The sequence below is a fragment of the Bos grunniens genome, chromosome 3 (genome assembly GCF_055505025.1).
Source record: "Bos grunniens cultivar Pamir isolate PY7600 chromosome 3, Bosgru_T2T1.0, whole genome shotgun sequence".
NCBI lineage: Eukaryota > Metazoa > Chordata > Mammalia > Artiodactyla > Bovidae > Bos > Bos grunniens.
This window is the reverse complement of record NC_141167.1, coordinates 40,203,779-40,227,870: the sequence shown is the minus strand read 5'-3', so window position 1 is coordinate 40,227,870 and position 24,092 is coordinate 40,203,779. Positions and strand designations below refer to the sequence as shown.

At 39.1% G+C, this 24,092-nt stretch overlaps 1 protein-coding gene across 24 annotated transcripts in view; it reads right to left on the bottom strand.

Moving 5' to 3' along the window:
* Nucleotides 1–24,092, bottom strand: part of UBE2U (ubiquitin conjugating enzyme E2 U) — a 70,057-nt gene that overhangs the window by 16,248 nt on the left and 29,717 nt on the right. For 9 of the 24 annotated variants that reach the window (XM_086390354.1, XM_086390364.1, XM_086390367.1 and 6 more), the window contains 2 exons: nucleotides 15,245–15,333; nucleotides 1,285–1,366 (listed from right to left, as the gene is read on the bottom strand). The exons of 1 other annotated variant lie outside the window; for it this stretch is intronic. In XM_086390354.1, the coding sequence (XP_086246480.1) occupies nucleotides 1,285–1,366; nucleotides 15,245–15,333 (171 nt within the window). Of the gene's footprint in view, nucleotides 1–1,284; nucleotides 1,367–15,239; nucleotides 15,334–24,092 lie in introns of those variants that run through there. 14 more of the 24 variants (XR_015160202.1, XM_086390356.1, XM_086390371.1 and 11 more) reach the window with 5 other exon arrangements.

The following is a 24,092-nucleotide window of genomic DNA, read 5'->3' as shown; positions in this document are numbered from 1 at the left end:
CAAAAGCTTTTCTCCATTTTGGCTCGAAGGAAGGCTGATGCAGAAATTATCTGAAAAAAAGTCTCCAACTGAAAAACTCGATCTGAACTATGATATTAAAGGACAGGAAAGTCTATTTTAAGAGCCTTGGTTTCTACACAAATTAATAATAAGCACACTATTTTTATTAATCCTGTATTTTCACCTAGTAAAGAGGTCACAGTGCTAACAAGGAGCTAAAAAATGAAATAAATACAAAAAATAGGAACTGTAATTCCCCTAGCTTTGTGGTAGCACATTCACCGCATGCTTTGAAATAAACACATCAGAATAAATGATCACTGCAACACAGCCAGTACCACAGAATGGAGATGGAATCTGTGCTCTAACATGATGAAGCAAAAAACCTGCCTTTGGAAGTCACAAGACCAAAGCTGAGATTAAGGTCCCTTCCTTAATGTGGTCTAAAAGTAATTCCAAAAGATACTGTCACAATTTAACATTGTATTTAATTACATACTTCCTCATTAATTTAATATACTTGGTTCCTGAGTGAATAATCCTTCTGTGAAAGAAGAAAAGGTATTTGAAGCTATGAGAAAGATGAAATGCTAACTGGTGATCTATACAGATGTGAGAGTTGGACCATAAAGAAGGCTGAGCACTAAAGAATTAATGTTTTTGAATTGTGATATTGGAGAAGTCTTCAGAGTCCCTTGGACTGCAAGGAGACCAAACCAATCAATTCTAAAGGAAATCAACCCTGAATATTCATTGGAAGGACTGATGCTGAAGCTGAAACTTCAATACTTTGGCCGCTTGATGAGAAGAACTGACTCACTGGAAAAGATCCTGATGCTGGGAAAGACTGAAGGCAAAAGGAGAAGCGGGTGGCAGAGGATGAGATGGTTAGATGGCATCACTGATTCAGTGGACATGAATTTGTGTAAACTCTGGGAGATAATGGCAGACAGAGGAGCATGGTGTGCCGCAGTCCATGGAGTCACAAAGAGTTGGACATGACTTGGTGACTGAACAACAACGAGGATGGAAACAAGAAAATTAACAGGAAAAGTATTGTGAGATCCCTTCACGGTGGCTCAGGTCCTGTCTCTATCTTTGGAAGCCAGTAGATAGCAAAGATATTTCCCATCTGGGTTCATATGAAAGAACAAAATGATACTTAGTTTTGTTCAGGTTTTAAAGAAATTCAATGGGCTTCTTCTAATAGTTTAGTTAGTAGAAAGTGAATAATAGATATTTCAGGTGCACAGTAAAATATTCTAGACACTTAAAATTACTTACCTTAAACTCCATTCTTTAGTATGTCTTAGATCATCTTTCCTCCAATTATAATACTGTTTAATGAAATTCGGATCTTTAAGAACTGAAATTGGAACAATATAAGAAGGAGCTATGCATACATTCTTTAACAACTGTTCAAAGTTTAAAATAATTCATATCTTAAGTTGGTATGTGGCAATAACACATACTATCATAGTTCAAGTCACATTACAATCCTCAGACACTTTCCAAATTCTTTTTACTTAAATTTCATGATATTGGATGTTGTTTGAATAATCAGATTGTAACTTTGTAACTTATACAAACTCTTATACAAAGACCATGTGGATCACAACAAAATGTGGAAAATTCTTAAAGAGATGGGAATACCAGATCACTTTACCTGCTTCCTGCAAAACCTGTATGCAGGTCAAGAAGCAACAGTTAGAACTGGACATAGAACAGCAGACTGGTTCCAAATTGGGAAAGGAGTACGTCAAAGCTGTATATTGTCATTCTGCTTATTTAACTTATATGCAGAGTACATCATGCAAACTGCCAGGCTGGATGAAGCACAAGCTGGAGTCAAGATTAACAGGAGAAATATCAATAACCTCAGATATGCAGATGACACAACCCTTATGGCAGAAAGTAAAGAGGAACTAAAGAACCTCTTGATGAAAGTGAAAGAGGAGAGTGAAAACTCAATATTCAAAAACTAAGATCATGGCATCCGGTCCCATCACTTCATGGCAAAAAGATGGGGAAACAATGGAAACAGTGACAGAATTTATTTTCTTGAGCTCCAAAATCACTAGAGATGGTGACTGCAGCCATGAAATTAAAAGATGCTTGCTCCTTGGAAAGAAAGCTATGACCAACCTAGACAGCATATTAAAAAGCAGACATTACTTTGCCAACAAAGGTCCATCTAGTCAAGGCTATGGTTTTCCCAGTAGTCATGTATGGATGTGAGAGCTGGACCATAAAGAAAGCTGAGCACCAAAGAATTGATGATTTTGAATTGTGGTGTTGGAGAAGAAGTGTTGAGAGTGTTGGTGTTGAGAGTCCCTTGGACTGCAAGGAGATCAAACCAGTCCATCCTAAGGGAAATCAGTCCTGAATATTCATTGGAAGGACTAAAGCTAAAGCTGAAGCTCCAATACTTTGGCTACCTGATGCTAAGAACTGGCTTACTGGAAAAGACCCTGATGCTGGGAAAGATTGAAGACAGAAGAAGAGGAGGAGGACAGAGGATGAGATGGTTGGATGGCATCACCCACTCGATGGACATGAGTTTGAGCAACCTCTGGGAGCTGGTGATGGACAAGGAAGCCTGGCATGCTGTAGTCCATGGGGTCGTAAAGAACTGGACATGAATGAGCGACTGAACTGAACTGACTGAACTTATCATTATACTGACAATTGTTTATATATCACTTACAGAAATGAAGACAGTGTTAAAATAGCTCATATAGAAACTGACATCATTGTTTAATAAAATTCTAACTCAGCACTTCAAGTGAAAAAAATAAAACCTTGGGAGTCTGATGTGACATTACAGATCATGATTTTCGATGAAGCAAAAATCTACAACAAATGATCATCCAGCCTCTAAATCCCTTGCCAATGACAGAAAATTCTCCTCTGTATTTTGAGACTGCCCATTCCACTGACAGTTATTTAGGTCACACAGTCCTTCCTTAATCTGAGGGCTTAATCTGAGTTTCCTCTGTTCATTCTTCTGACCCCCTCAGCAAAACTGAGTAAATTTATCCCTCTCCCATGGGCAGGATCCCTCCAATATTTGAAGATAGCTCTCAGGGCAGTCTTAGTTCCTTCAACTTTTTCTTAAATCATGATTTTCTAGAGACCTAACCATTCTCAGCCCAGTGGTGAACTTTGTTGATATTCCTATTAGAATTTTTATCCAGAACTGGCTCAGAATCTTGACTTCATACCAATAGCAAGATGCAGGTGGGATTGCTGTCTCCCTCAAAACAGACAGATCAATTTAGTTCAGATCTGCCTCGGCATTCTGGAAATCACATTACACCATTGGCTCATATGTCTGTGGTTAATTATAAGCCTTATGCCTTCAATCAGTTTCACATAAAGTTATTGAAAACCTACTAAGCTTAAGCACTGGTAGTTTTTACATGAAATACTATTAAGCCAGATAATTCACACACACACATATATATCCTTCCTTATCTCCCTTGTCCTCCCCCTGGCTTTCTGCCTCTTCCTCCTCTCCTCCCCTTCCCTTCTCCCGTATCCCCCACCTCTTTTTCTCTCTCTTTCTTCTAATTGTCCTGGGTTTACAGCCCTGAACTATTTAACCAACCTGATGCTCCCTACCAGTCTTCTCCTTATCTGGAGCTTCCTTCTTAACAGTGATTAATTAATGCCTTCCAGTTTGATGAAATTTGTCATTGACACAAAAAACATTTAAACTTAGTCATTCTCCTTTTTTTCTATTAATGTTACATGATTTTCACCAGCAATGTTCCTATCTATACTTTAATGTATTTAATTCAAACACATATACATACATATTCTTATAGACTTTGTTGATATTCTTTTTATTGTTATTTGGAATATATTCCTTCCTTCCTTCAAGGAAGCAAACCTGCACTCCCCAGAGTCCCTAGCAGGATTCATTATTACTTTTAGATGATTATAATAATTAACATTAATAGAATTCTTACTATGTATGGGGGTACTTGTAGATATGCAGTCTTACCATTATAATACCCACTTCACAGACAGACAGACATGGAAAAGTTGAGAAATGTCTTCTCAAATGTACTATTCATTACTCATTCATTACTATTTGAATGATGTACTCTGCATATAGGTTAAATAAACAGGGTGTCCATATATAGCCTTGACATACTCCTTTCCCAATTTGGAACCAGTCTATTGTTCCATGTCTGGCTCTAACTGTTGCTTCTTGACCTGCATACAGGTTTCGCAGGAGGCAGGTAAGGTTACCTGGTATTCCCATCTCTTTAAGAATTTTTCACAGTTTGTTGTGATCCACACAGTCAAAGACTTGAAACACACAAAATTTTTTTTTGCCACACTAGCAGCTTATGGCATCTCAGTTCCCTGACCAGGGATTGAACCTGGACCTTAGCAGTGAAGCAGTAGATATTAAGAGAACAGAAGCAGAAGATATTAAGAAGAGTTAACAAGAATAAAAGAAGAACTACACAAAAAGGATCTTAATGACGTGGATAACCATGATGGTGTGATTACTCACCTAGAGCCAGACATCCTGAATTATGAAGTCAAATGGGCATTAAGAAGCATCACTATGAACAAAGCTAGTAGAGGTGATGGAATTCTAGTTGAGCTAATTCAAATCTTAAAAGATGATGCTATTAAAGTGCTGCATTCATTATCCCAGCATATTTGAAAAACTCAGCAATGGCCACAGGACTGGAAAAGATTAATTTTCATTCCAATCCCAAAGAAAGGCAATGCCAAAAAATGTTCAAATTACCACACAATTGCACTCATTTCACATGCTAGCAAGATCATGCTCAAAATCCTCCAAGCTAGGCTTCAACGGTACATGAACGGTGAACTTCCAGATGTACAAGCTGGATTTAGAAAAGGCAGAGGGACCAGAGCTCAAATTGCCAACATCCACTAGGTTATAGAAAAAGCAAGAGAATTCCAGAAAAAACATCTACTGCTGCTTCATTGACTACTCCAAAGCCTTTGACTGTGTGTATCACAACAAACTGTGGAAAATTGTTAAAGAGATGGGAATACCAGATCACCTTATCTGTTTCCTGTGAAACTTGTATGCAGGTCAAGAACTGGACATGGAAGATCATGTGAAATGCCAGGCTGGATGAAGCACAAGTTGGAATCAAGATCACTGGGGGAGATATCAATAACCTCAGATATGCAGATGACACCACCCTATGGCAGAAAGCGAAGCGGAACTAAAGAGCCTCTTGATGAAAGTGAAAAAACTGGCTTAAAATTCAACATTCAAAAAAATAAGATCATGGCATCTGGTCCCATCACTTCATAGCAAATAGATGGGGAAACAATGGAAACAGTGACAGACTATTTTCTTGGGCTCCAAAATCACTGGAGATGGTGACTGCAGCCATGAAATTAAAAGACACTTGCTCATTGGAAGGAAAGCTATGACCAACCTAGACAGCATATTAAAAAGTACAGATATTACTTTGCTGACAAGAGTCTGTCTAGTCAAGGCTATGATTTTTCCAGTAGTCATGTGTGGATGTGAGAGTTGGACTATAAAGAAAGCTAAATGCTGGTGCACTGGGACGACCAAGAGGGAGGGTATGGGGAGGGAGGAGGGAGGAGGGTTCAGGATGGGGAACACAGGTATACCTGTGGCGGATTCATTTCGATATTTGGCAAAACTAATACAATATTGTAAAGTTTAAAAAAAAAAAAGAAATATTGGTAATATAGAAAAAAAAAAAAGCTAAATGCCAAACAATTGATGCTTTTGAACTGTGGTGTTGGAGAAGACGCTTGAGAGTCCCTTGGACTGCAAGGAGATCAAACCAGTCCTGAATATTCTTTGGAAGGACTAAAGCTGAAGCTCCAATATTTTGGCTACCTGATGTGAAGAGCTGACTCACTGGAAAAGACCCTGATGCTGGGAAAGACTGAAGGCAGGAGGAGAAGGGGACAACAGAAGATGAGATGGTTGAATGGCATCTCCCATTTGAAGGAAACGAGTTTGAGCAATCTCAGGGAGTTGGTGATGGACAGGGAATCCTGGTGTGCTGCAGTCCACGGGGTTGCAAAGAGTTGCACACAAATGAGCAACTGAACTGAACTGAGCCACTAGGCAACCAGGGAATTCACAAAATTTGATGTTTCCATTGGAGGATAATTCATGTCTTTCCTTAATTCTTTGGAATTGCCTTTCCTATGTTTTCTACTTGAGTACGTATGGCACTCTCTTCCTTATATATTATGAAATCCCAAATGGCATGGTCACCTTTTCTGAATATTCCCATTATTCTTATATTACAGACTCATTTCCTCCATTGCTTTGTCTACTATCTGAGAGAGGACAGATGCCACCATATTTGTACAAACTTTTAACACAACATTGAAAAAACCAAGACCATGATATCAGTCCCATCAATTCATGGCAATAAATGGGGAAAAAATGGAAACAGTGACAGATTTTATTTTCTTGGGACATGGAATATCAGGTCCATGAATCAAGGCAAAATGGAAGTGGTCAAACAGGAGATGGTAAGAGTGAATGTCAACATTCTAGGAATCAGCAAACTGAAATGGACTGGAATGGGTGAATTTAACTCAGATGACCATTGTATCTACTACTGCGGGCAGGAATCCCTTAGAAGAAATGGAGTAGCCATCATGGTCAACAAAAGAGTCCGAAATGCAGTACTTGGATGCAATCTCAAAAATGACAGAATGATCTCTGTTCGTTTCCAAGGCAAACCATTCAATATCACAGTAATCCAAGTCTATGCCCCAACCAGTAATGCTGAGGAAGCTGAAGTTGAACGGTTCTAGGAAGACCTACAAGACCTTTTAGAACTAACACCCAAAACAGATGTCCTTTTCATTATAGTGGACTGGAGTGCAAAAGTAGGAAGTCAAGAAACACCTGGAGTAACAGGCAAATTTGGCTTTGGAATACGGAATGAAGCAGGATAAAGACTAATAGAGTTTTGCCAAGAAAATGCACTGGTCATAGCAAACACCCTCTTCCAACAACACAAGAGAAGACTATACGTGGACAGCACCAGATGGTCAACACCGAAATCAGATTGATTATATTCTTTGCAACCAAAGATGGAGAAGCTCTATACAGTCAGCAAAAACAAGACCAGGAGCTGACTGTGGCTCAGACCATGAACTCCTTATAGCCAAACTCAGACTTAAATTGAAGAAAGTAGGGAAAACCACTAGACCATTCAGGTATGACCTAAATCAAATCCCTTATGATTAGACAGTGGAAGTGAGAAATAGATTTAAGGTCCTAGATCTGATAGATAGAGTGCCTGATGAACTATGGAATGAGGTTCGTGACATTGTACAGGAGACAGGGATCAAGACCATCCCCATGGAAAAGAAATGCAAAAAAGCAAAATGGCTGTCTGGGGAGGCCTTACAAATAGCTGTGAAAAGAAGAGAAGCAAAAAGCAGAGAGGAAAAGGGAAGATATAAGCATCTGAATGCAGAGTACCAAAGAATAGCAAGAAAAGATAAGAAAGCCTTCTTCTTCGATCAATGCAAAGAAATAGAGGAAAACAACAGAATGGGAAAGACTAGAGATCTCTTCAAGAAAATCAGAGATACTAAAGGAACATTTCATGCAAAGATGGGCTCGATAAAGGACAGAAATGGTACGGACCTAACAGAAGCAGAAGATATTAAGAAGAGATGGCAAGAATACACAGAAGAACTGTACAAAAAAGATCTTCACGACCCAGATAATCATGATGGTGTGATCACTGACCTAGAGCCAGACATCCTGGAATGTGAAGTGGGCCTTAGAAATCATCACTATGAACAAAGCTAGTGGAGGTGATAGAATTCCAGTTGAGCTATTCCAAATCCTGAAAGATGATGCTGTGAAAGTGATGCACTCAATATGCCAGCAAATTTGGAAAACTCAGCAGTGGCCGCAGGACTGGAAAAGGTCAGTTTTCATTCCAATCCCAAAGAAAGGCAATGCCAAAGAAGGCTCAAACTACTGCACAATTGCACTCATCTCACATGCTAGTAAAGTAATGTTCAAAATTCTCCAAGCCAGGCTTCAGCAATATGTGAACTGTGACCTTCCTGATGTTCAAGCTGGTTTTAGAAAAGGCAGAGGAACCAGAGATCAAATTGCCAACATCCACTGGATCATGGAAAAAGCAATAGAGTTCCAGAAAAAGATTTATTTCTGCTTTGTTGACTATGTCAAAGCCTTTGACTGTGTGGATCACAATAAACTGTGGAAAATTCTGAAAGAGATGGGAATACCAGACCACCTGATCTGCCTCTTGAGAAATTTGTATGCAGGTCAGGAAGCAACAGTTAGAACTGGACATGGAACAACAGACTGGTTCCAAATAGGAAAAGGAGTCCGTCAAGGCTGTATATTGTCACCCTGTTTATTTAACTTCTATGCAGAGTACATCATGAGAAACGCTGGACTGGAAGAAACACAAGCTGGGATCAAGATTGCCGGGAGAAATATCAATAACCTCAGATATACAGATGATACCACCCTTATGGCAGAAAGTGAAGAGGAACTAAAAAGCCTCTTGATGAAGGTGAAAGTGGAGAGTGAAAAAGTTGGCTTAAAGCTCAACATTCAGAAAATAAAGATCATGGCATTGGGTCCCATCACTTCATGGGAAATAGATGGGGAAACAGTGGAAACAGTGTCAGACTTTATTTTTCTGGGCTCCAAAATCACTGCAGATGGTGACTGTAGCCATGAAATTAAAAGATGCTACTCCTTGGAAGGAAAGTTATGACCAACCTAGATAGCATATTCAAAAGCAGAGACATTACTTTGCCAACAAAGGCTCGTCTAGTCAAGGCTATGGTTTTTCCTGTAGTCATGTATGGATGTGAGAGTTGGACTGTGAAGAAGGCTGAGCGCCGAAGAATTGATGCTTTTGAACTGTGGTGTTGGAGAAGACTCTTGAAAGTCCCTTGGACTGCTAGGAGATCCAACCAGTCCATTCTGAAGGAGATCAGCCCTGGGATTTCTTTGGAAGGAATGATGCTAAAGCTGAAACTCCAGTTTTGGCCACCTCATGTGAAGAGTTGACTCACTGGAAAAGACTCTGATGCTGGGAGGGATTGGGGGCAAGAGGAGAAGGGGAAAACAGAGGATGAGATAGCTCGATGGCATCACTGACTCAATGGACATGAGTCTCAGTGAACTCTGGGAGTTGGTGATGGAAAGGGAGGCCTGGCGTGCTGCGATTCATGAGGTTGCAAAGAGCTGGACATGCCTGAGCGACTGATCTGATCTGTGGTGCTAAAGAAGACTCTTGAGAGTCTCTTGGACAGCAAGGAGATCAACCCAGTCAATCCTAAAGGAAATCCACCCTGAACATTCATTGGAAGAACTGTTGCTAAAGCTGAAGCTCCAATACTTTGGCTACCTGATATGAAGAGCTGACTCATTGGGAAAGACCCTGATGCTGGGAAAGATTGAAGTTAGGGGGAGAAGGGGGTGACAGAGGATGAGATGGTTGAATGGAATCACCGACTTGATAACATGAGTTTGAGCAGACTCCAGGAGATAGTGAAGGACAGGGAAGCCTGGTATGCTTGCAGTCCATGGGGTTGCAAAGAGTCACACATGACTGAGTGACTTAAAAAATTTGATTCTCATAGTTTTTTCACTCATTTGTCTCCTACCATCTAATGTTGCTGCTGCTGCTGCTAAGTCACTTCAGTCGTGCTTGACTCTGTGCGACCCCATAGACGGCAGCCCACCAGGCTCCCCCGGCCCTGGGACTCTCCAGGCAAGAATACTGGAGTGGGTGGCCATTTCCTTCTCCAATGCGTGAAAGTGAAAAGTGAAAGTGAAGTCACTCAGTCGAGTCCGACTCTGTGCGACCTCATGGACTGCAGCCCACCAGGATCCCCCGTCCATGGGATTCTCCAGGCAAGAGTGCTGGAGTGGGGTGCCATTGCCATCTAATGTTAAATGCCTCAAAAAGCTTATCATAATGCTTATCTTTTTGTCTTCAACACAACCTGCTGTCTAGACAGAGAATATGGTCAGTGGATGATGTTCAGAGGGGAATAATGAAGAAATGAGAACTGGTGAGATTTTGTCAGAAATTCTTCATTAAAATCTCCCATTGCTACCGGAACTTGACACTGTGGCAATTTTGTAATCTTTGGTAGAAAGCATCCTCTATTGCCTCCATAGTATAGTTCTTCCTGCCTTTACTTCTGAGGATTACGGGACACCACTTCTACTGTTTTCTTCCATGATACACCTATTGTCCAATATCTGTATAGGCTGATCTGAAAAATTTTTTTGCACTCTGGGACTGTCATGTCCAAAGAAATATATAAGCACTAACTTACCTTAGTAAGTTCTATTTTCACACATACTACCTTATGCTAACCATAGAGGAACAACTTAGGATAGTATATTTTTGTCAATGAATAGAAATGAAAAATGAGATACAAAGAGTTAAATGATTAACCTAAATTCACTTAACTAGGAGTCTCTAATTTCTGACATCAGGCTTTTCCCATAGGGCCTTTCCATTGCTTGAATATTGTAACCACCTGGGGAGCTGTAGAAACTACTCTCCCCGGGTCCTGCTCCCGAGACCCTACTATAATTGGTCTGGGGGTGCACCTTTAACACAGGAATTTTCACAAGCTCCTCTGGGGATTCTAATGAGTGGTCAAGACTGAGACCACTGCACTGGAATTTGATGATACTGCCTCTTGCATCTAAATGTATTTTTGGAGATACCTGCCCTCATCGCTACTTCAAAGGCTCGAGGAATTAAAGTATCCCAAGGTGAAAGCAAGCATTCCCATGATGCTCCAGGCTGTTTGGTCTGTCTTGTTGACAGCAAACAAATGCCAGGAAGCCTCCGCTCACTATCACAGGGTACACTGGTCTGAAGGAATTCTTTTCCTGTAACATAAACATTTCCTTATGGGGATCGGATTTTGTCATTAAGGTGCTGTTGCCCACAACCAGATGTATTGGTTTGTTCTCTGCCAAACTTTTTATTTGCCATTTTATAGTGATGGACAGAGAACAGTGGATCATCAGTACATTTTCCCATGATTGTCTATGATTATGAATAAATAATTGTAATTATTGAAAATGTACCACACATACTTCAGGGTTTGAATTTAAATCTCAAGTTATAGAGAAAGAACAATTTTATATCATATTATGGAGGCAATGTAATATAAACAAAGAACAATGAATGTGGAATCAGAGGATTCGGTTCAGGTCTTTGGGCCCCAGCCTAACTGTACTATAAACAGTAGCCACACTTACTGAGCACTCACTGCACACTAGGCACTGTTAGGGAGTCTCAGTGTTATGAGGCATGTTCTGTGATTATTCTCATCTTACAGACGAGAGAACAGGGACACAGAGAGGTTAAGAAACTTACCCAAGGTCACACTACTAGTAAATTGCAGGGTCTTGGCAATATACATCCAGAATTTACACTGTTACCAATATCTCACATTCCATATGTGATTTTAGGTAAATTACTTAGCTTCCCTTGGTCTTGGTTTTCTCATGTGTAAAACAGAGTAATAACAACGCCCAGCTCATTGGGTTCATATACAACTATGGATGACAGAAATTTGGTGTTCAGTAAATATTGGTTGATAAGTGAAAAAAGAACAATAATATTGAAATGATTAAAAAATACAGATTAAGGGATACAAACAACTAGGCACAAAATAAGCAAACTACAGAAATATACAACACAGGGAATTTAGCCAATAATTTATAATAACTATAAATGGAATATAACCTTTAAAAATTGTGACTATCATTGTATGCTTGAAACTTACATAATATTGTACATCAACTATATCTCAATAAAAAATGAACAAAAAAACACCAATAGGGCATATACTTTGTAAACTATATTATACAGTTATTCTGTATCACACAAGAATAAACTTACTATTTGTGGCGCAAAGATATGCAATAGAGTTAAAACTTAAAATCATAATATAACCACTCATCACTACTCATAAAATAAAAAGCTCTTTAAAATATGCACAAGAGTTTAATAATCCTCCCAGTGATAAAAATATAACTGTAGAAATGAAGTTAATAGAAGTTTCTCTTTTATTCCTGAGTGGTTGAAGGAGCATTCTATAATCTGAAAGCTTCATCTTTATTATTGCCAGGAAATTAAGCCATTAAAAAGATAGTATTGGATCTTAGCCAGCTGAACTATGCAAAGACAAAATGGCCAGCAGAACATGTAAGGTTTACATTTAATTTTTTTAAATTAAGTGCTGGTTATTATTGAAGGAAAGCTTTTGAAACATTCTTACACAAATCTCTGTAGGAAAAAGAGACAGAGTGATTGTGAAATCTTGCACCAAGGGCTAGAATCAGTCTCAGAAATTCTTCTGGGCTAGAGGTAACCATTACCAGCTATTGCCTTCACAAAAAGGAATGAATTACATACTAGCTTAGTGACAGATGTAGAAACAGAACCAAATTAAATATTTTGGTGTCAAACTCTTTTGAAGAAGAAATTTCAGCCAGTGACACTGCATTATTTCTTCCATTTTAAAATTACTCTTTATTCTAAGAAATCATTTCCAATTTTCTTTAACTGGGCATGTGCTTCCATTATTTCCTTGGCAGCTTGGAGTTTTCTAGAGCCTCTATATATTTATACGTTATTCCATAAAGCGCCATCCTATAACAATCTGTTTGTTTTCTGGTTGAAGGAATTGGACACTGAATTGTTCCCTGAAGCATGGCAACTGCCTCTCGACATGTCTGTTAAGGGTTATCACCTCCTGGAACCCATCTGAGCTCCTCAGGGCCTCTTACATAACAAATACTCAAGATGCATTTGCTGAATTAACTAAGAAGCAGTCAATCAAAATCTTAGAAATGAAGTCAATGCTCATGTATTTTGGTACCAAAATCAATAAAACTCTTTTATACTGATAGTGTTGCTAAAGACTATTTCTTAAAGTACCTTAAACAAATTATTTTTCTTAACCACTAATCCACGAATCAGTGAGGCAGATAATGTGTAATTACAAAATAAACTAATAACCAACATCCTGAAAGAGCAAGTAATTTCTTAGAAATAATTTGATCTCACATTTTTATATTTATTACGTTTAGTACTTCTTTTTGCTCTTGTGTGCTAAGTTGCTTCAGTCATGTCCAATTCTTTGTGACCCCATGGACTGTAGCCTGCCAGGCTCCTCTGTCCATAGGATTCTCCAGGCAAGAATACTGGAGTGGGTTGCCATTTTCTCCTCCAGGGGATTTTCCCAACCCAGGGATCGAACCCACACCTCTTATGTCTCCTGCATTGGCAGGCGGGTTCTTTACCACTAGTGCCACCTGGGAAGTTCTTTTTGCTCTTATTTGTGCCTTGAAACTAGATATGATTTTTTGAGAGGTGATATTTTGTTCTCTTAAAACCAGACTATCACAAGGATGAGATGAAACATGATGAGATCACAAATTAAGGCAGTGGTCATAGAGGTGGAGTAGAGGGAAAACATTTGTAATGCTGCAGGAGATAAAATCACTAAGGCTTAATGAGGGAGATAAAGTGGACTAGGAAATGTACATGATTCTGGCTTGGCAAGTAAATGCAAGAATGGTGATCTACTACTGATCAAGAGAAATAATAAGGGATGGAGAAGTGGTTTGGGGGCAACATAATGAGTTCATTTTGGGACATCTTAGATATGAAGTACCTTAGTGTCAGACTTTATTTTTTTGGGCTCCAAAATCACTGCAGATGGTGACTGCAGCCATGAAATTAAAAGATGCTTACTCCTTGGAAAGAAAGTTATGACCAACCTAGATAGCATATTCAAAAGCAGAGACATTACTTTGCCAACAAAGGTCTGTCTAGTCAAGGCTATGGTTTTTCCAGTGGTCATGTATGGATGTGAGAGTTGGACTAAAGAAAGCTGAGCACTGAAGAATTGACGCTTTTGAACTGCGGTACTGGAGAAGACTCTTGAGAGTCCCTTGGACTGCAAGGAGATCCAACCAGTCCATTCTAAAGGAGATCAGTCCTGGGTGTTCTTTGGAAGGACTGATGCTAAAGCTGAAACTCCAGTACTTTGGCCACCTCATGCGAAGAGTTGACTCATTGGAAAAGACTCTGGTGCTGGGAGGGATTGGGGGCAGGAGGAAAAGGGGACGACAGAGGATGAGATGGCTGGATGGCATCACCGACTCAATGGACATGAGTTTGGGTGAACTCCAGGAGTTGGTGATGGACAGGGAGGCCTGGCATGCTGCGATTCATGGGGTTGCAAAGAGTCGGACACAACTGAGCAACTGAACTGAACTGAACCTTATTACATAGCTGGAAATGTGCATTCGGAATTCAGAAGACAGTCTGGTTACAGATGAGGCTTTAGGAATTATTGGCATGTGGGCTAATGAAAACCATAGTAATGGATGATGTCTCCCAGAGAGAGCTGGGCAGCAAATACTGAATGAAGAAGTTATTCCTAAGGAAAGAGGCAGAGGAGCACTTGGAAAGGTAAGAGGAAAACCATGGAGTCATAAGGAGAGCATAGCCAATATGAGTTCAAGTAAGATAAGGACTGAAAAAAGTAATCACTGAATCTGAGAATTCGGAAGTCATTGATAACTTTAGAATGTACCATTTCAGTTGGATAGCTTGAAAGTCACATGTGCAGACTGGATAACCTACTTTGATACAAATCAGAACATAGCACTCTAAAGATTAGGTTAAAAGGGACCAGAAAGTTGTCCAGCTCTCCCATTGCATCTTTTCAGCTCTTACTATATGATGGTAACAGATGATTTTTCACTAGACTGATATAATTGAGCAGCCCCAGGTTTTCTTGCTATTCTTCTACTTAATAATATCTCTGGCTTTGGGGATAATTGTGTTTAGAATTAAAAAGTTTCCTCCTGCTCTGAAGGCTTCCTTCTGGGGTGAGGAAGTAAAGTAAATCTCAAAAAACTGAGAACTTTATCTTTTATTATTCCAACTGTCTATCCTTCCTTCTGGCTTTTGATCAGATTTTAGTCCAGGACTCTATACAAAAGAGGGACTAAATGAACAGTTATTGAATGATTAGTACACAGAACCAACAAAGAAGCTTATCACCCTCAAATTCCAAATATATGTCAATTAGTCTTTGAAGGCAAGATAAGCTAAGAATGTTCAGAGATTAATATACCACCCCACTCCCCACAAAATAAGACAAGGCTAGATCACCTTACATGGAGTTCTGTAATATTCTGTGGCTTTTGATGTGGCTATTCCAGACCATGTCTTGTAGTAATCACTAAATGAGACTGGTTTAATTGATCTGAAAATACAAAATAAAATCGGGCAGTGAGTAGCATACAAACTTGCTTTTCAAAATTATTTTATCAGATTGGGCTCTTTCAGATATTTTGTTATAAGCCATTAGCGTGTGTGTGTGCGCTAAGTCACTTCAATTGTGGCTGACTCTTCGCAACTCTATGGACTGTAACCTGCCAGGCTTCTCTGTCCGTGGGATTCTCCAGGCAAGAATATTGGAGTGGGCTGTCACACCCTCCTCCGTGGAACCTTCCCTACCCAGGAACTGAACCCACGCCTCTTTATGGGCACCACATGCCTGCACTGGCAGGTGGGCTCTTCACCACTAGTGCCACCTGGGGAGCCCCCACAAACCACTAGGCTGATCTGCAAATTCTAGCATGGTTATTTCTAACAAATTAATCTCACATAATTTTCTGCTAATACATGCAAATCACAAAAAAGATCTGCCCAAACCAGTTTTCAAGAATAAGTATAAACGTGCATCCGTGTGTATATTATAAAAAGAAAAAAATGTAGGTTTAAGATGACTGCCTTTCGTGACTAACAGTAAAAAGAACTTTAAATAAAGCATCACAGCTGTATATTTTATCTTTCTACAATAAACATCTTTCTTACATTTCTATGCCGAATTTTAGTAAAATCACCTTTATTTCTTTTTTCTTATGAGGAGAAAAGAAACACCAGAATTGAGATTAGTTTAATTTTTATACAGAAATCTGATTACTTCCAAAGAGGGAAAATAAACAACTCTTTTCTAATATTACTGCCAGCACATTTCCTTCCTCTGTGCTAATGTTACCAAATCCTAGTGGAAGAGCAAAGACTGCTACAAAGTTTTAAACAGGAATCACGAAACAGTCTCTTACTCTTAGACAACTGCATTTCTGATTTTTTTCCTACAAACATTTTGAATGCAGGGATTCTCAATACTCTATAAACAAAACACTACTTTCAGGTCATTTTTAGATGTGTGAAATCATCAATTAACTGGCTTAAATGGGTGCTTAAACATCAAATGTAAAAGACCTTATGTCTGTTTTAAATTCCCAGCTCTGGAGGAAGAAGCAAATTTTCAGTTACAATAGGTTATTAACATTAATTTTTATCGGTAAGTCATAGGTGCTTAAGTTTTCGACTCAATTTTGAAAGTAATAGGGCAATACCTGAATGTGCTAATTCATTAATTTATTTAAATAATAATTATGGACATCTAAAATTTAAGGCTAACATTTTTCAAGTGTGCTATTGCATCTGTAATCACACTTAAGTAGAAACCTGAAACTTGGTGAAGATAAATTAATCACTACTATTATTGCTTCCAGAGCTACACTCAGTGCTTTATACTACTAAATGATATACTAAACTAACATTAATTTGCCAACAAAATGTTTCAGCATTTGGCAATGGAGGTAACAAAATGAAAGACTGCATTATATCTCCTGCATGAGAAAGCTTGTGATCAATCTGCTGTCACAGATCATTTAGCAGACAACAATGACCCAAGAGGAAGGAAACTGTCAACATACTGTCTAGTGAAAAAAAATACACCATCTTCAGGCACAATCGTCTCCATTGTTTTCTGTCTGTTTGACGACGACCCATGACCCTCTCCCTTCCCAATGGTGTCCTGTTCAATTTCAAGCTGTTAGCCTTCAGGGGCTTTCTCTTCTTCCCCTAGAATAATTAAAAATATTACCCTAAAAGGTATAATTTTAGTATAGTGTGAATATACAAAACAGAATGCCTTGAACACTTGGGAATATCTGCACCTTCAACTCTATAAAGGAAATAACCCCTTAAAATAAGAGAACAATAATTATTTACTATTATTATTCAGATAAACTACTAATGGATAGATACAGCATAAAAATACCTGTGTTTATAGTTTCAACCAGTAATAGGAATTTATTGAGTATTATTTTTGGCACTAAGAATATGAAAAAGTAGAAGACATTATTTTAAACTGAATACCAGGGTTTATTATCCTGTTGGGAAAATAAGATATACACCTGAACTATTAAGTAGAATAGCTTTATAGATTAACATAATAAATGTCACATCATTTAACAGACATTTGGAGACTATAGTGAAAAACGTGTCTTTGGCAGTGGCAATAAGGAAGAAAGTTGGAGGAGGGAGCTGTAACTATTTTGGAGCCACTTGGGAAAGAGTCACTTGGATATAGACCTAGGACAAAGGAAGGAGGCATTTTAGGCCAGGGAAACAGTATTAACAATAGCTTAGATGGCAAGGAGTGTGGTGTGTTCATGCCTACATAGAGAGGATGCCAGGGGAAGAGGTGATAGTAACAAGATAACTGACCAGAGGGAAAAGTTCCAATTTCAGAAGAATTGGCATTTAATTAAGATAGGTGAAATGAGGCAATGATAGGTCTTCAAATTTAGGCAGAGAATGGATTAGAGTTGATTCAGTGATCTTGATTTATTAGGTGATAGAGAGTAATCAGAAGTTCTCAAATAAGGCAAGTAAACTAAGAAATCAATGTTTGAGCAAGAGTTTTCTCTAGCACTAGCATGCAGAGTAGATTATATGAGAGATTAAATGCAAGGGGACCAGTTAGGAAATGAATTCAGTAACTTAGGCAAGAGATCTTGAGAGCCAATACTAGGGTGGGAGCAAAGATTATGAAGGGGAGGAGATGAATTTATGAGAATGCTAAAGAACTGACTGAATCAGCTGCCTGATAGAGTGTGAAAAGTAAAGGAATTTGAGGGTCACATATTCTCCCAAAACCCAGAAGGCCAGTTATTTTTGCTATTAATAGAAAGTGTCTAGAGAAACTGAAGTAAAATATGAGTTTAATTTTAAACATGGGTTGTAGGTGATGACCTCTAGGAGTGTGATTGAGAAATTGGGACTGGAAATAAGAGATTTAGGTCAAATCAACATAAAAGTTGATAGATGACACCATTAGGGAAAACAAACTCCAAAAGAATAAGTGTTTAGAAAAGAAAGGGCAGAAACCAATTCACAGTTAAGGGCCGGGGGGCGGGGAGTGAAGGAAACCAAAAGGATCATTAAAGGAAGAGAATCATGGTAGCCCTATTTCATGCAAGCAACACCCCAGCCATTGCCAAAGCCTAATGACTAAATCCTTAAATATCTCTGGATAAGGAATGGAAAATGGTACAGCTTCTTTGTAAGATAGCATGGTAGTTTCTTACAAAACTAAACATACTCTTACCACACAATGCAGCAATAACACGCCTTGGTATTTACCCAAAGGAGCTGAAAACTTAGGTGCACACAGAATCTTACACATAGATGTTTAGAGCAGCTTTATTCATAATTGCTAAAATGTAGAAGCAACCAAGATGCCATCAATGGGTGAATGGATAAGTTAAGTGGTGTATATTCAGACAATGGAATATTATTCAGCACTAAAAAGAAATTAGCTAATAAGCCATGAGGACTTCTCTGATAGCTCACTGATAAAGAATCTGCTTGCCAATGTAAAAGATACTGGTTTGATCCCTGGGTCAGAAAGATCTCCTGGAGAAGGAAGTGGCAATCCACTCCAGTATTCCTGTCTGAGAAATCCCATGGACAGAGGAGCCTGGCAGGCTACAGTCCTTGGGGTCGAAAAAGAGTCAGACACAACTAGCAACTACAACAACAACAACAAATAAACCATGAAGAGTCACGTAGTATCATGACTAAGAGCACAGGCTCTGGAATTAGCTGGCTTGGGTTAAAACATGGTAGCACCATTATTGATTAGCTGTGTGACTCTGAACAAGTTACCTAACCTCTTCACGTCTTCAGAGACAGAATTTTCTCCAGTGGTGGTTGTGAGCATTCAATGCAAGCACGCACGAAAAGAGTCAAGGAGGGGTTTAGCACCCCTCAGCGCTCAGTGTCAGCTGGGCTCCTCATTGCCTTGGATAAGTGCCTCATCATTTTTCTCCTGCAAACTCCAGATAGCCTCCTAACTGTCGTTCTGCCTTGTGCTCCAGTCATATCTGATTGCTCTACCTTGGTCTCTCCCTATTCCAGGGTATTAATGTCTCTGCTTGAAAGCCACAGTAGGTTATCTACTTCCATAGGATGACATCTAAAGACTTTTACATAGAATTCGAGGCGGTTCATCATCTGGCCATTTCCAATCTTTTCTCCCATCATTCATCCTCACATGCAGAGGCTCCATCACATAGAACTGTTTCCTGACAATCCTAAGTGTACTACAATCTTACACATCCATGTCTGTACAAGCAGTTCTATTAGAGACTCTTTTGCCCCCTGTGCAAAGTCATACTCATTAAGATTCAGGTCCAGTTAAAAATAATACATACATGAAGGTTGTCACACTGGATATTGTGGTTGTCTCTTCAATAGCTGTTCCATTCTTCTCCCATTCCATACATGCCCTGTGGTCTGCTGTGGGGACTGGATCTTACCCCAGCTCTAAATCAGGACCTCACTGATAACTGGTATAGGGACAGGAATCTGACCTAAATAGCTCCAATAATAGTACAATTTATTCTAGCTTACTAGTACGTCCTCGTCTCTGAGACTGTTGATCCTCTTTGTTCTTCTTCAAGACTGCCTTGTTATTTTAAATCTTTTGCATTTCTAGATCCATTTTAGACCACCTTATCAATTGCCAGAAAAAAAAATAAGGCTGCTGAGATTTTGACTGAGAATGAACTGAATCTACAATTTGGGAAGATTTGATACTGTAATAATATTGAGTCTTTCCTAAGTGGTAAACATTGTATATCTCTATTTCTTTAGGTCTTGAAAAAAATCCTCCCATATATATTTTGTGATTTTCAGCATAAATGTCTTACTCATCTTTTGTTACATTTTGATGCTGTTGTAATGGTATTTTTAAAGTTTCATTTTTATGTTGATTGCTTATATATAAAAATAGTTAATTTGTGAATATTCATCTTCGAGCTAAGATCCTTGCTAGATTTACTTACTAATTTTCAAACTTTCAAATTTGTATATTCTTTTGGATTTCAGTATATATATAATTGTGTTATCTGTGAATACCAATGGCTTACTGTCTTCTTTCCAAATTTTATAACTTTTTTCTTCCCTCATTGCACTGGCTAGGACTCCAATACAATGTCAGATAGAAACGGTGATAATGTGGATACTTGCCTTGCTCCTAAACTCGGGAGAAAAGGATTAAACATTTCACATTTAAGTGTGAGGTTAGCTGTTAGATTTCTGTTCAATTCAGTTCAGTCACTCAGTCATGTCCGACACTTTGTGACACCAGGCTCCCCTGTCCATCACCAACTCATGGAGCTTACTCAAACTCATGTCCATCGAGTTGGTGATGCCATCCAACCACCTCACCCTCTGTCGTCCCCTTCTCCTCCTGCCTTCAATCTTCAAAGCATCAGGGTCTTTTCCAATCAGTCAGTTCTTCGCATCAGGTGGCCAAAGTATTGAAGCTTCAGCTTCAGCATCAGTCCTTCCAATGAATATTCAGGACTGATTTCCTTTAAGATTAGCTGGTTTGATTTCTGTAGATTCCCTTTATTGAAATAAGGAAATTCTCTTCTATTCCTCAGTTTGGTGAAAATTTTTATCATGAACGAGTATTAATGATTTCTTCTAGATTAACAGAGATAATTCTATGTTTTTATTTTTCCTTTATTTGGTTAACTGAGTTACATGCATTGATTTTCAAATTTTAAACCAATGTGGCTTTCCTGAAACAAAACTCACTTAGTCATCATGTACTATCCCTTCTTTATATATCAGTGGGTTTAATTTGCTAATATTTTGGTTAGGATTTATACATTTCAGGTTTATGAGAATACTGACCTATAATTTTCCTTTCTTGTAATGAATTCTGATTTTAGAATCAGAGTTTGGAAGTTTGGTGACATATTCACTGTCTCTATTTATTGGAAGAGTTTGAATGCCTTTTTAAAAATGATTTTATTTGAAGTAACTTTAGATTTAGAAGAGTTGTAAAGTTAGTTGAATACCTTTAAAATTAGCTTTGTTAAAGTATAATTTACATTCAATAAAATGTACAAGTGTTCAGAGCACAGATTGATAAGTTTTGATAAAAGCATGCCCGTGCAAAACCATAAGCCCAAACAAGTTACAGAATGTTTTCACTAGTCCTGAAAGTTCCCTACTGCTCCTTCCCAGTTAAGCTCCCTTGACACTTTGAGTTATCACTGATCCAGTTCTCTATCACCATAGATGAGTTTTGCCTGTCCTAGACTTCATACAAATTGAACTCTACAGCATGTACTCTTTCATTACTGAGTTTTTTTTCCCCCTCAACATAATGCCTGTATTATTCCATGTCGTTGCATGTATCAACAATTTTATTGCTGAGAGTATTCAGCTTATAAATACAACACAATTTATTTATATATTCAACTGCTGAATATATAATATTGACTGTTGATGGAAATTTTAGTTGTTTTCAGTTTGGGATATTACAAATAATCTGCTATCAACATTTGTGTATAAGTCTTTTGTGAATATATACTTTTATTTCTTTTAGGAGTGGGTTAGAGGGCAGGTGAACCTTTGACATGACAAGAAACTGCTACACTGTGCTCTGAACTGGCTGTGGGCAGTCAACAGGCATAGCGACAGAGGAGCGCTACAGTACAATCACGTCCTCATCAATAACTGAGATTGTTAGTTTAAGCCAGTAGTGTGATCTTCCAATCTCCCCCATCTTAGTATGTCACTGTGGTACCCATCCAGTTCAAACCACAATCTATTACTAATCCTTGATTCCACTTTCTCTCTTGCCCCAATAAGTCAAGCTAAAGCCCTGAATCCAACCATTTCATCCACTTATCTCCCACTCCACATTTATGCCCTTAGCCCTAGCCCAAACCACGCATCTTTCCCCTGGTCTACTAAAATAACCAAATAATTCTTTTTGTTTCCCTCTTAGATCCTTCACAGTTGATCCCCAGAAGGCAGTTAAAGTGGTCCTTTTAAAATGTAAATCTGATTACATCTTTCTCTTCTTAAAAGCTGTCCAGTTGTGTCCCAATTCCCACTGCAAGATTAATAAAATGCCAATTCCTTACCTAGTTTATAAAGCCCTATCTACATCTCTTACTCCACCCCTACCCATCCCTTCTTCCCCCTTGCTGTGTTCCAGCTGCAGTGGCCTTCTTTCTGATCCTCTAACACATTTGTGTGCATGCTCAGTCCCGACCAACTCTTGGCAACCCCATGGACTGTAGCCCGCCAGGCTCCTCTGTCCACAGGATTCTTTAGGCAAGAATACTCAAATGGGTTGCCATTTCCTCCTCAGGGTATCTTCCTGACCCAGAGATTGAACTGGTGTCTGCACCTCCTGCACTGTCAGTGGATCCTTTACCACTTGAGACACCTAAGAAGCCCTCCAGCACACCTTGCTCACATCCAATACTCAATTAGTCAATACTCTAGGTATCCCCTCTGCCTAGAATCTCACTGTACTATAAGACATTATTCTCTCCCAACTTTTCACTTCTTTTTTTCCCTTTCAATGTCATGAATCTTGATTTTCCAAGAAAATACCAACTACAAGTTGATCTCACCATGGTTCTTGAGTCATTTCTGAATACAGTTCTAGTGAATTCTTTCTTCCAGGCTCCAGATTTTATAGTCCTGTGATCAGTGCTGGATCCTCATGGTGCTGTCTGGTTACCCTGCTGCCTGTCTGATGAGGGACTCAGCGCCCCAAAGAACCAAAGGGCCAAAGTTCCCTCCCTGTAACAGGGTCTCCCCTTCTTCCTGCTCCTGCCTGAGACAAATGCCACCATTGCTACTGGCTGGGCTTCATCTCAGTGCTGGGGGACAGACAAGGTCAATGCTCTTGCTGTCATGTTCCAATTAACCATTTCATCAGTTGTTCTGGGTCTTCTCGTTCTGATCTTCTAACACTTCCAGGCACAGAGCCCCTTGGTATAACACTGTCTCACATTCTGGGGGAGAAGGCAATAGCAACCACTCCAGTACTCTTGCCTGGAAAATCCCATGGATGGAGGAGCCTGGTAGGCTGCGGTCCATGGGGTCGCTATGAGTCGGGCACGACTGAGCGATTTCACTTTCACTTTTCACTTTGATGCATTGGAGAAGGAAATGGCAACCCACTCCAGTGTTCTTGCCTGGAGAACCCCAGGGACGGGGGAGCCTGGTGGGCTGCCGTCTATGGGGTCGCACAGAGTTGGACACGACTGAAGCGAGTTAGCAGCAGCAGCAGCAGCACATTCTGGGACAAAGTCCGGATCTGAGTGCTCCTTTTGATTTCAGTCTTTTGGGAACATTTTACTATTATTAATCCACTAAGAGGATCCTTGTTTTGGAGCATGTACAGTATAAAACCAAGATAGAATAAGTATTATTTCAGCACTAGTAAGTTGGCTATTTTCTACATCCGATTGACTATTAAAATTAGGCTGATGCAAATGTTAGAGAACCTAAAAGCTGCAGAACCTACACCTGTCCAAGTGTTCAAGGTCACACTGTCAGGTGGGCGGTCTCCCAAGTGTACAATGGCTTCAACCCTAACTCTCACCATTTCACTCCAAGACTTATTCTTTTCCTAAACTGCTTGGAGATTTGTGATCTATAATGGTCAGGCTATAATGTAGACAATGGTCTTTTTTTTCCTTTTCAGAAATAAAAAATAAAAGACTAGGCAATTAATATAGTTACATTCAATTTTAATTAAATAGTCTAGAAAGAACTCAAGATTTTCACATTCTTCCTGAAAAAGAATCATTTTTGAAAGATATTGGAAGGAAAGAT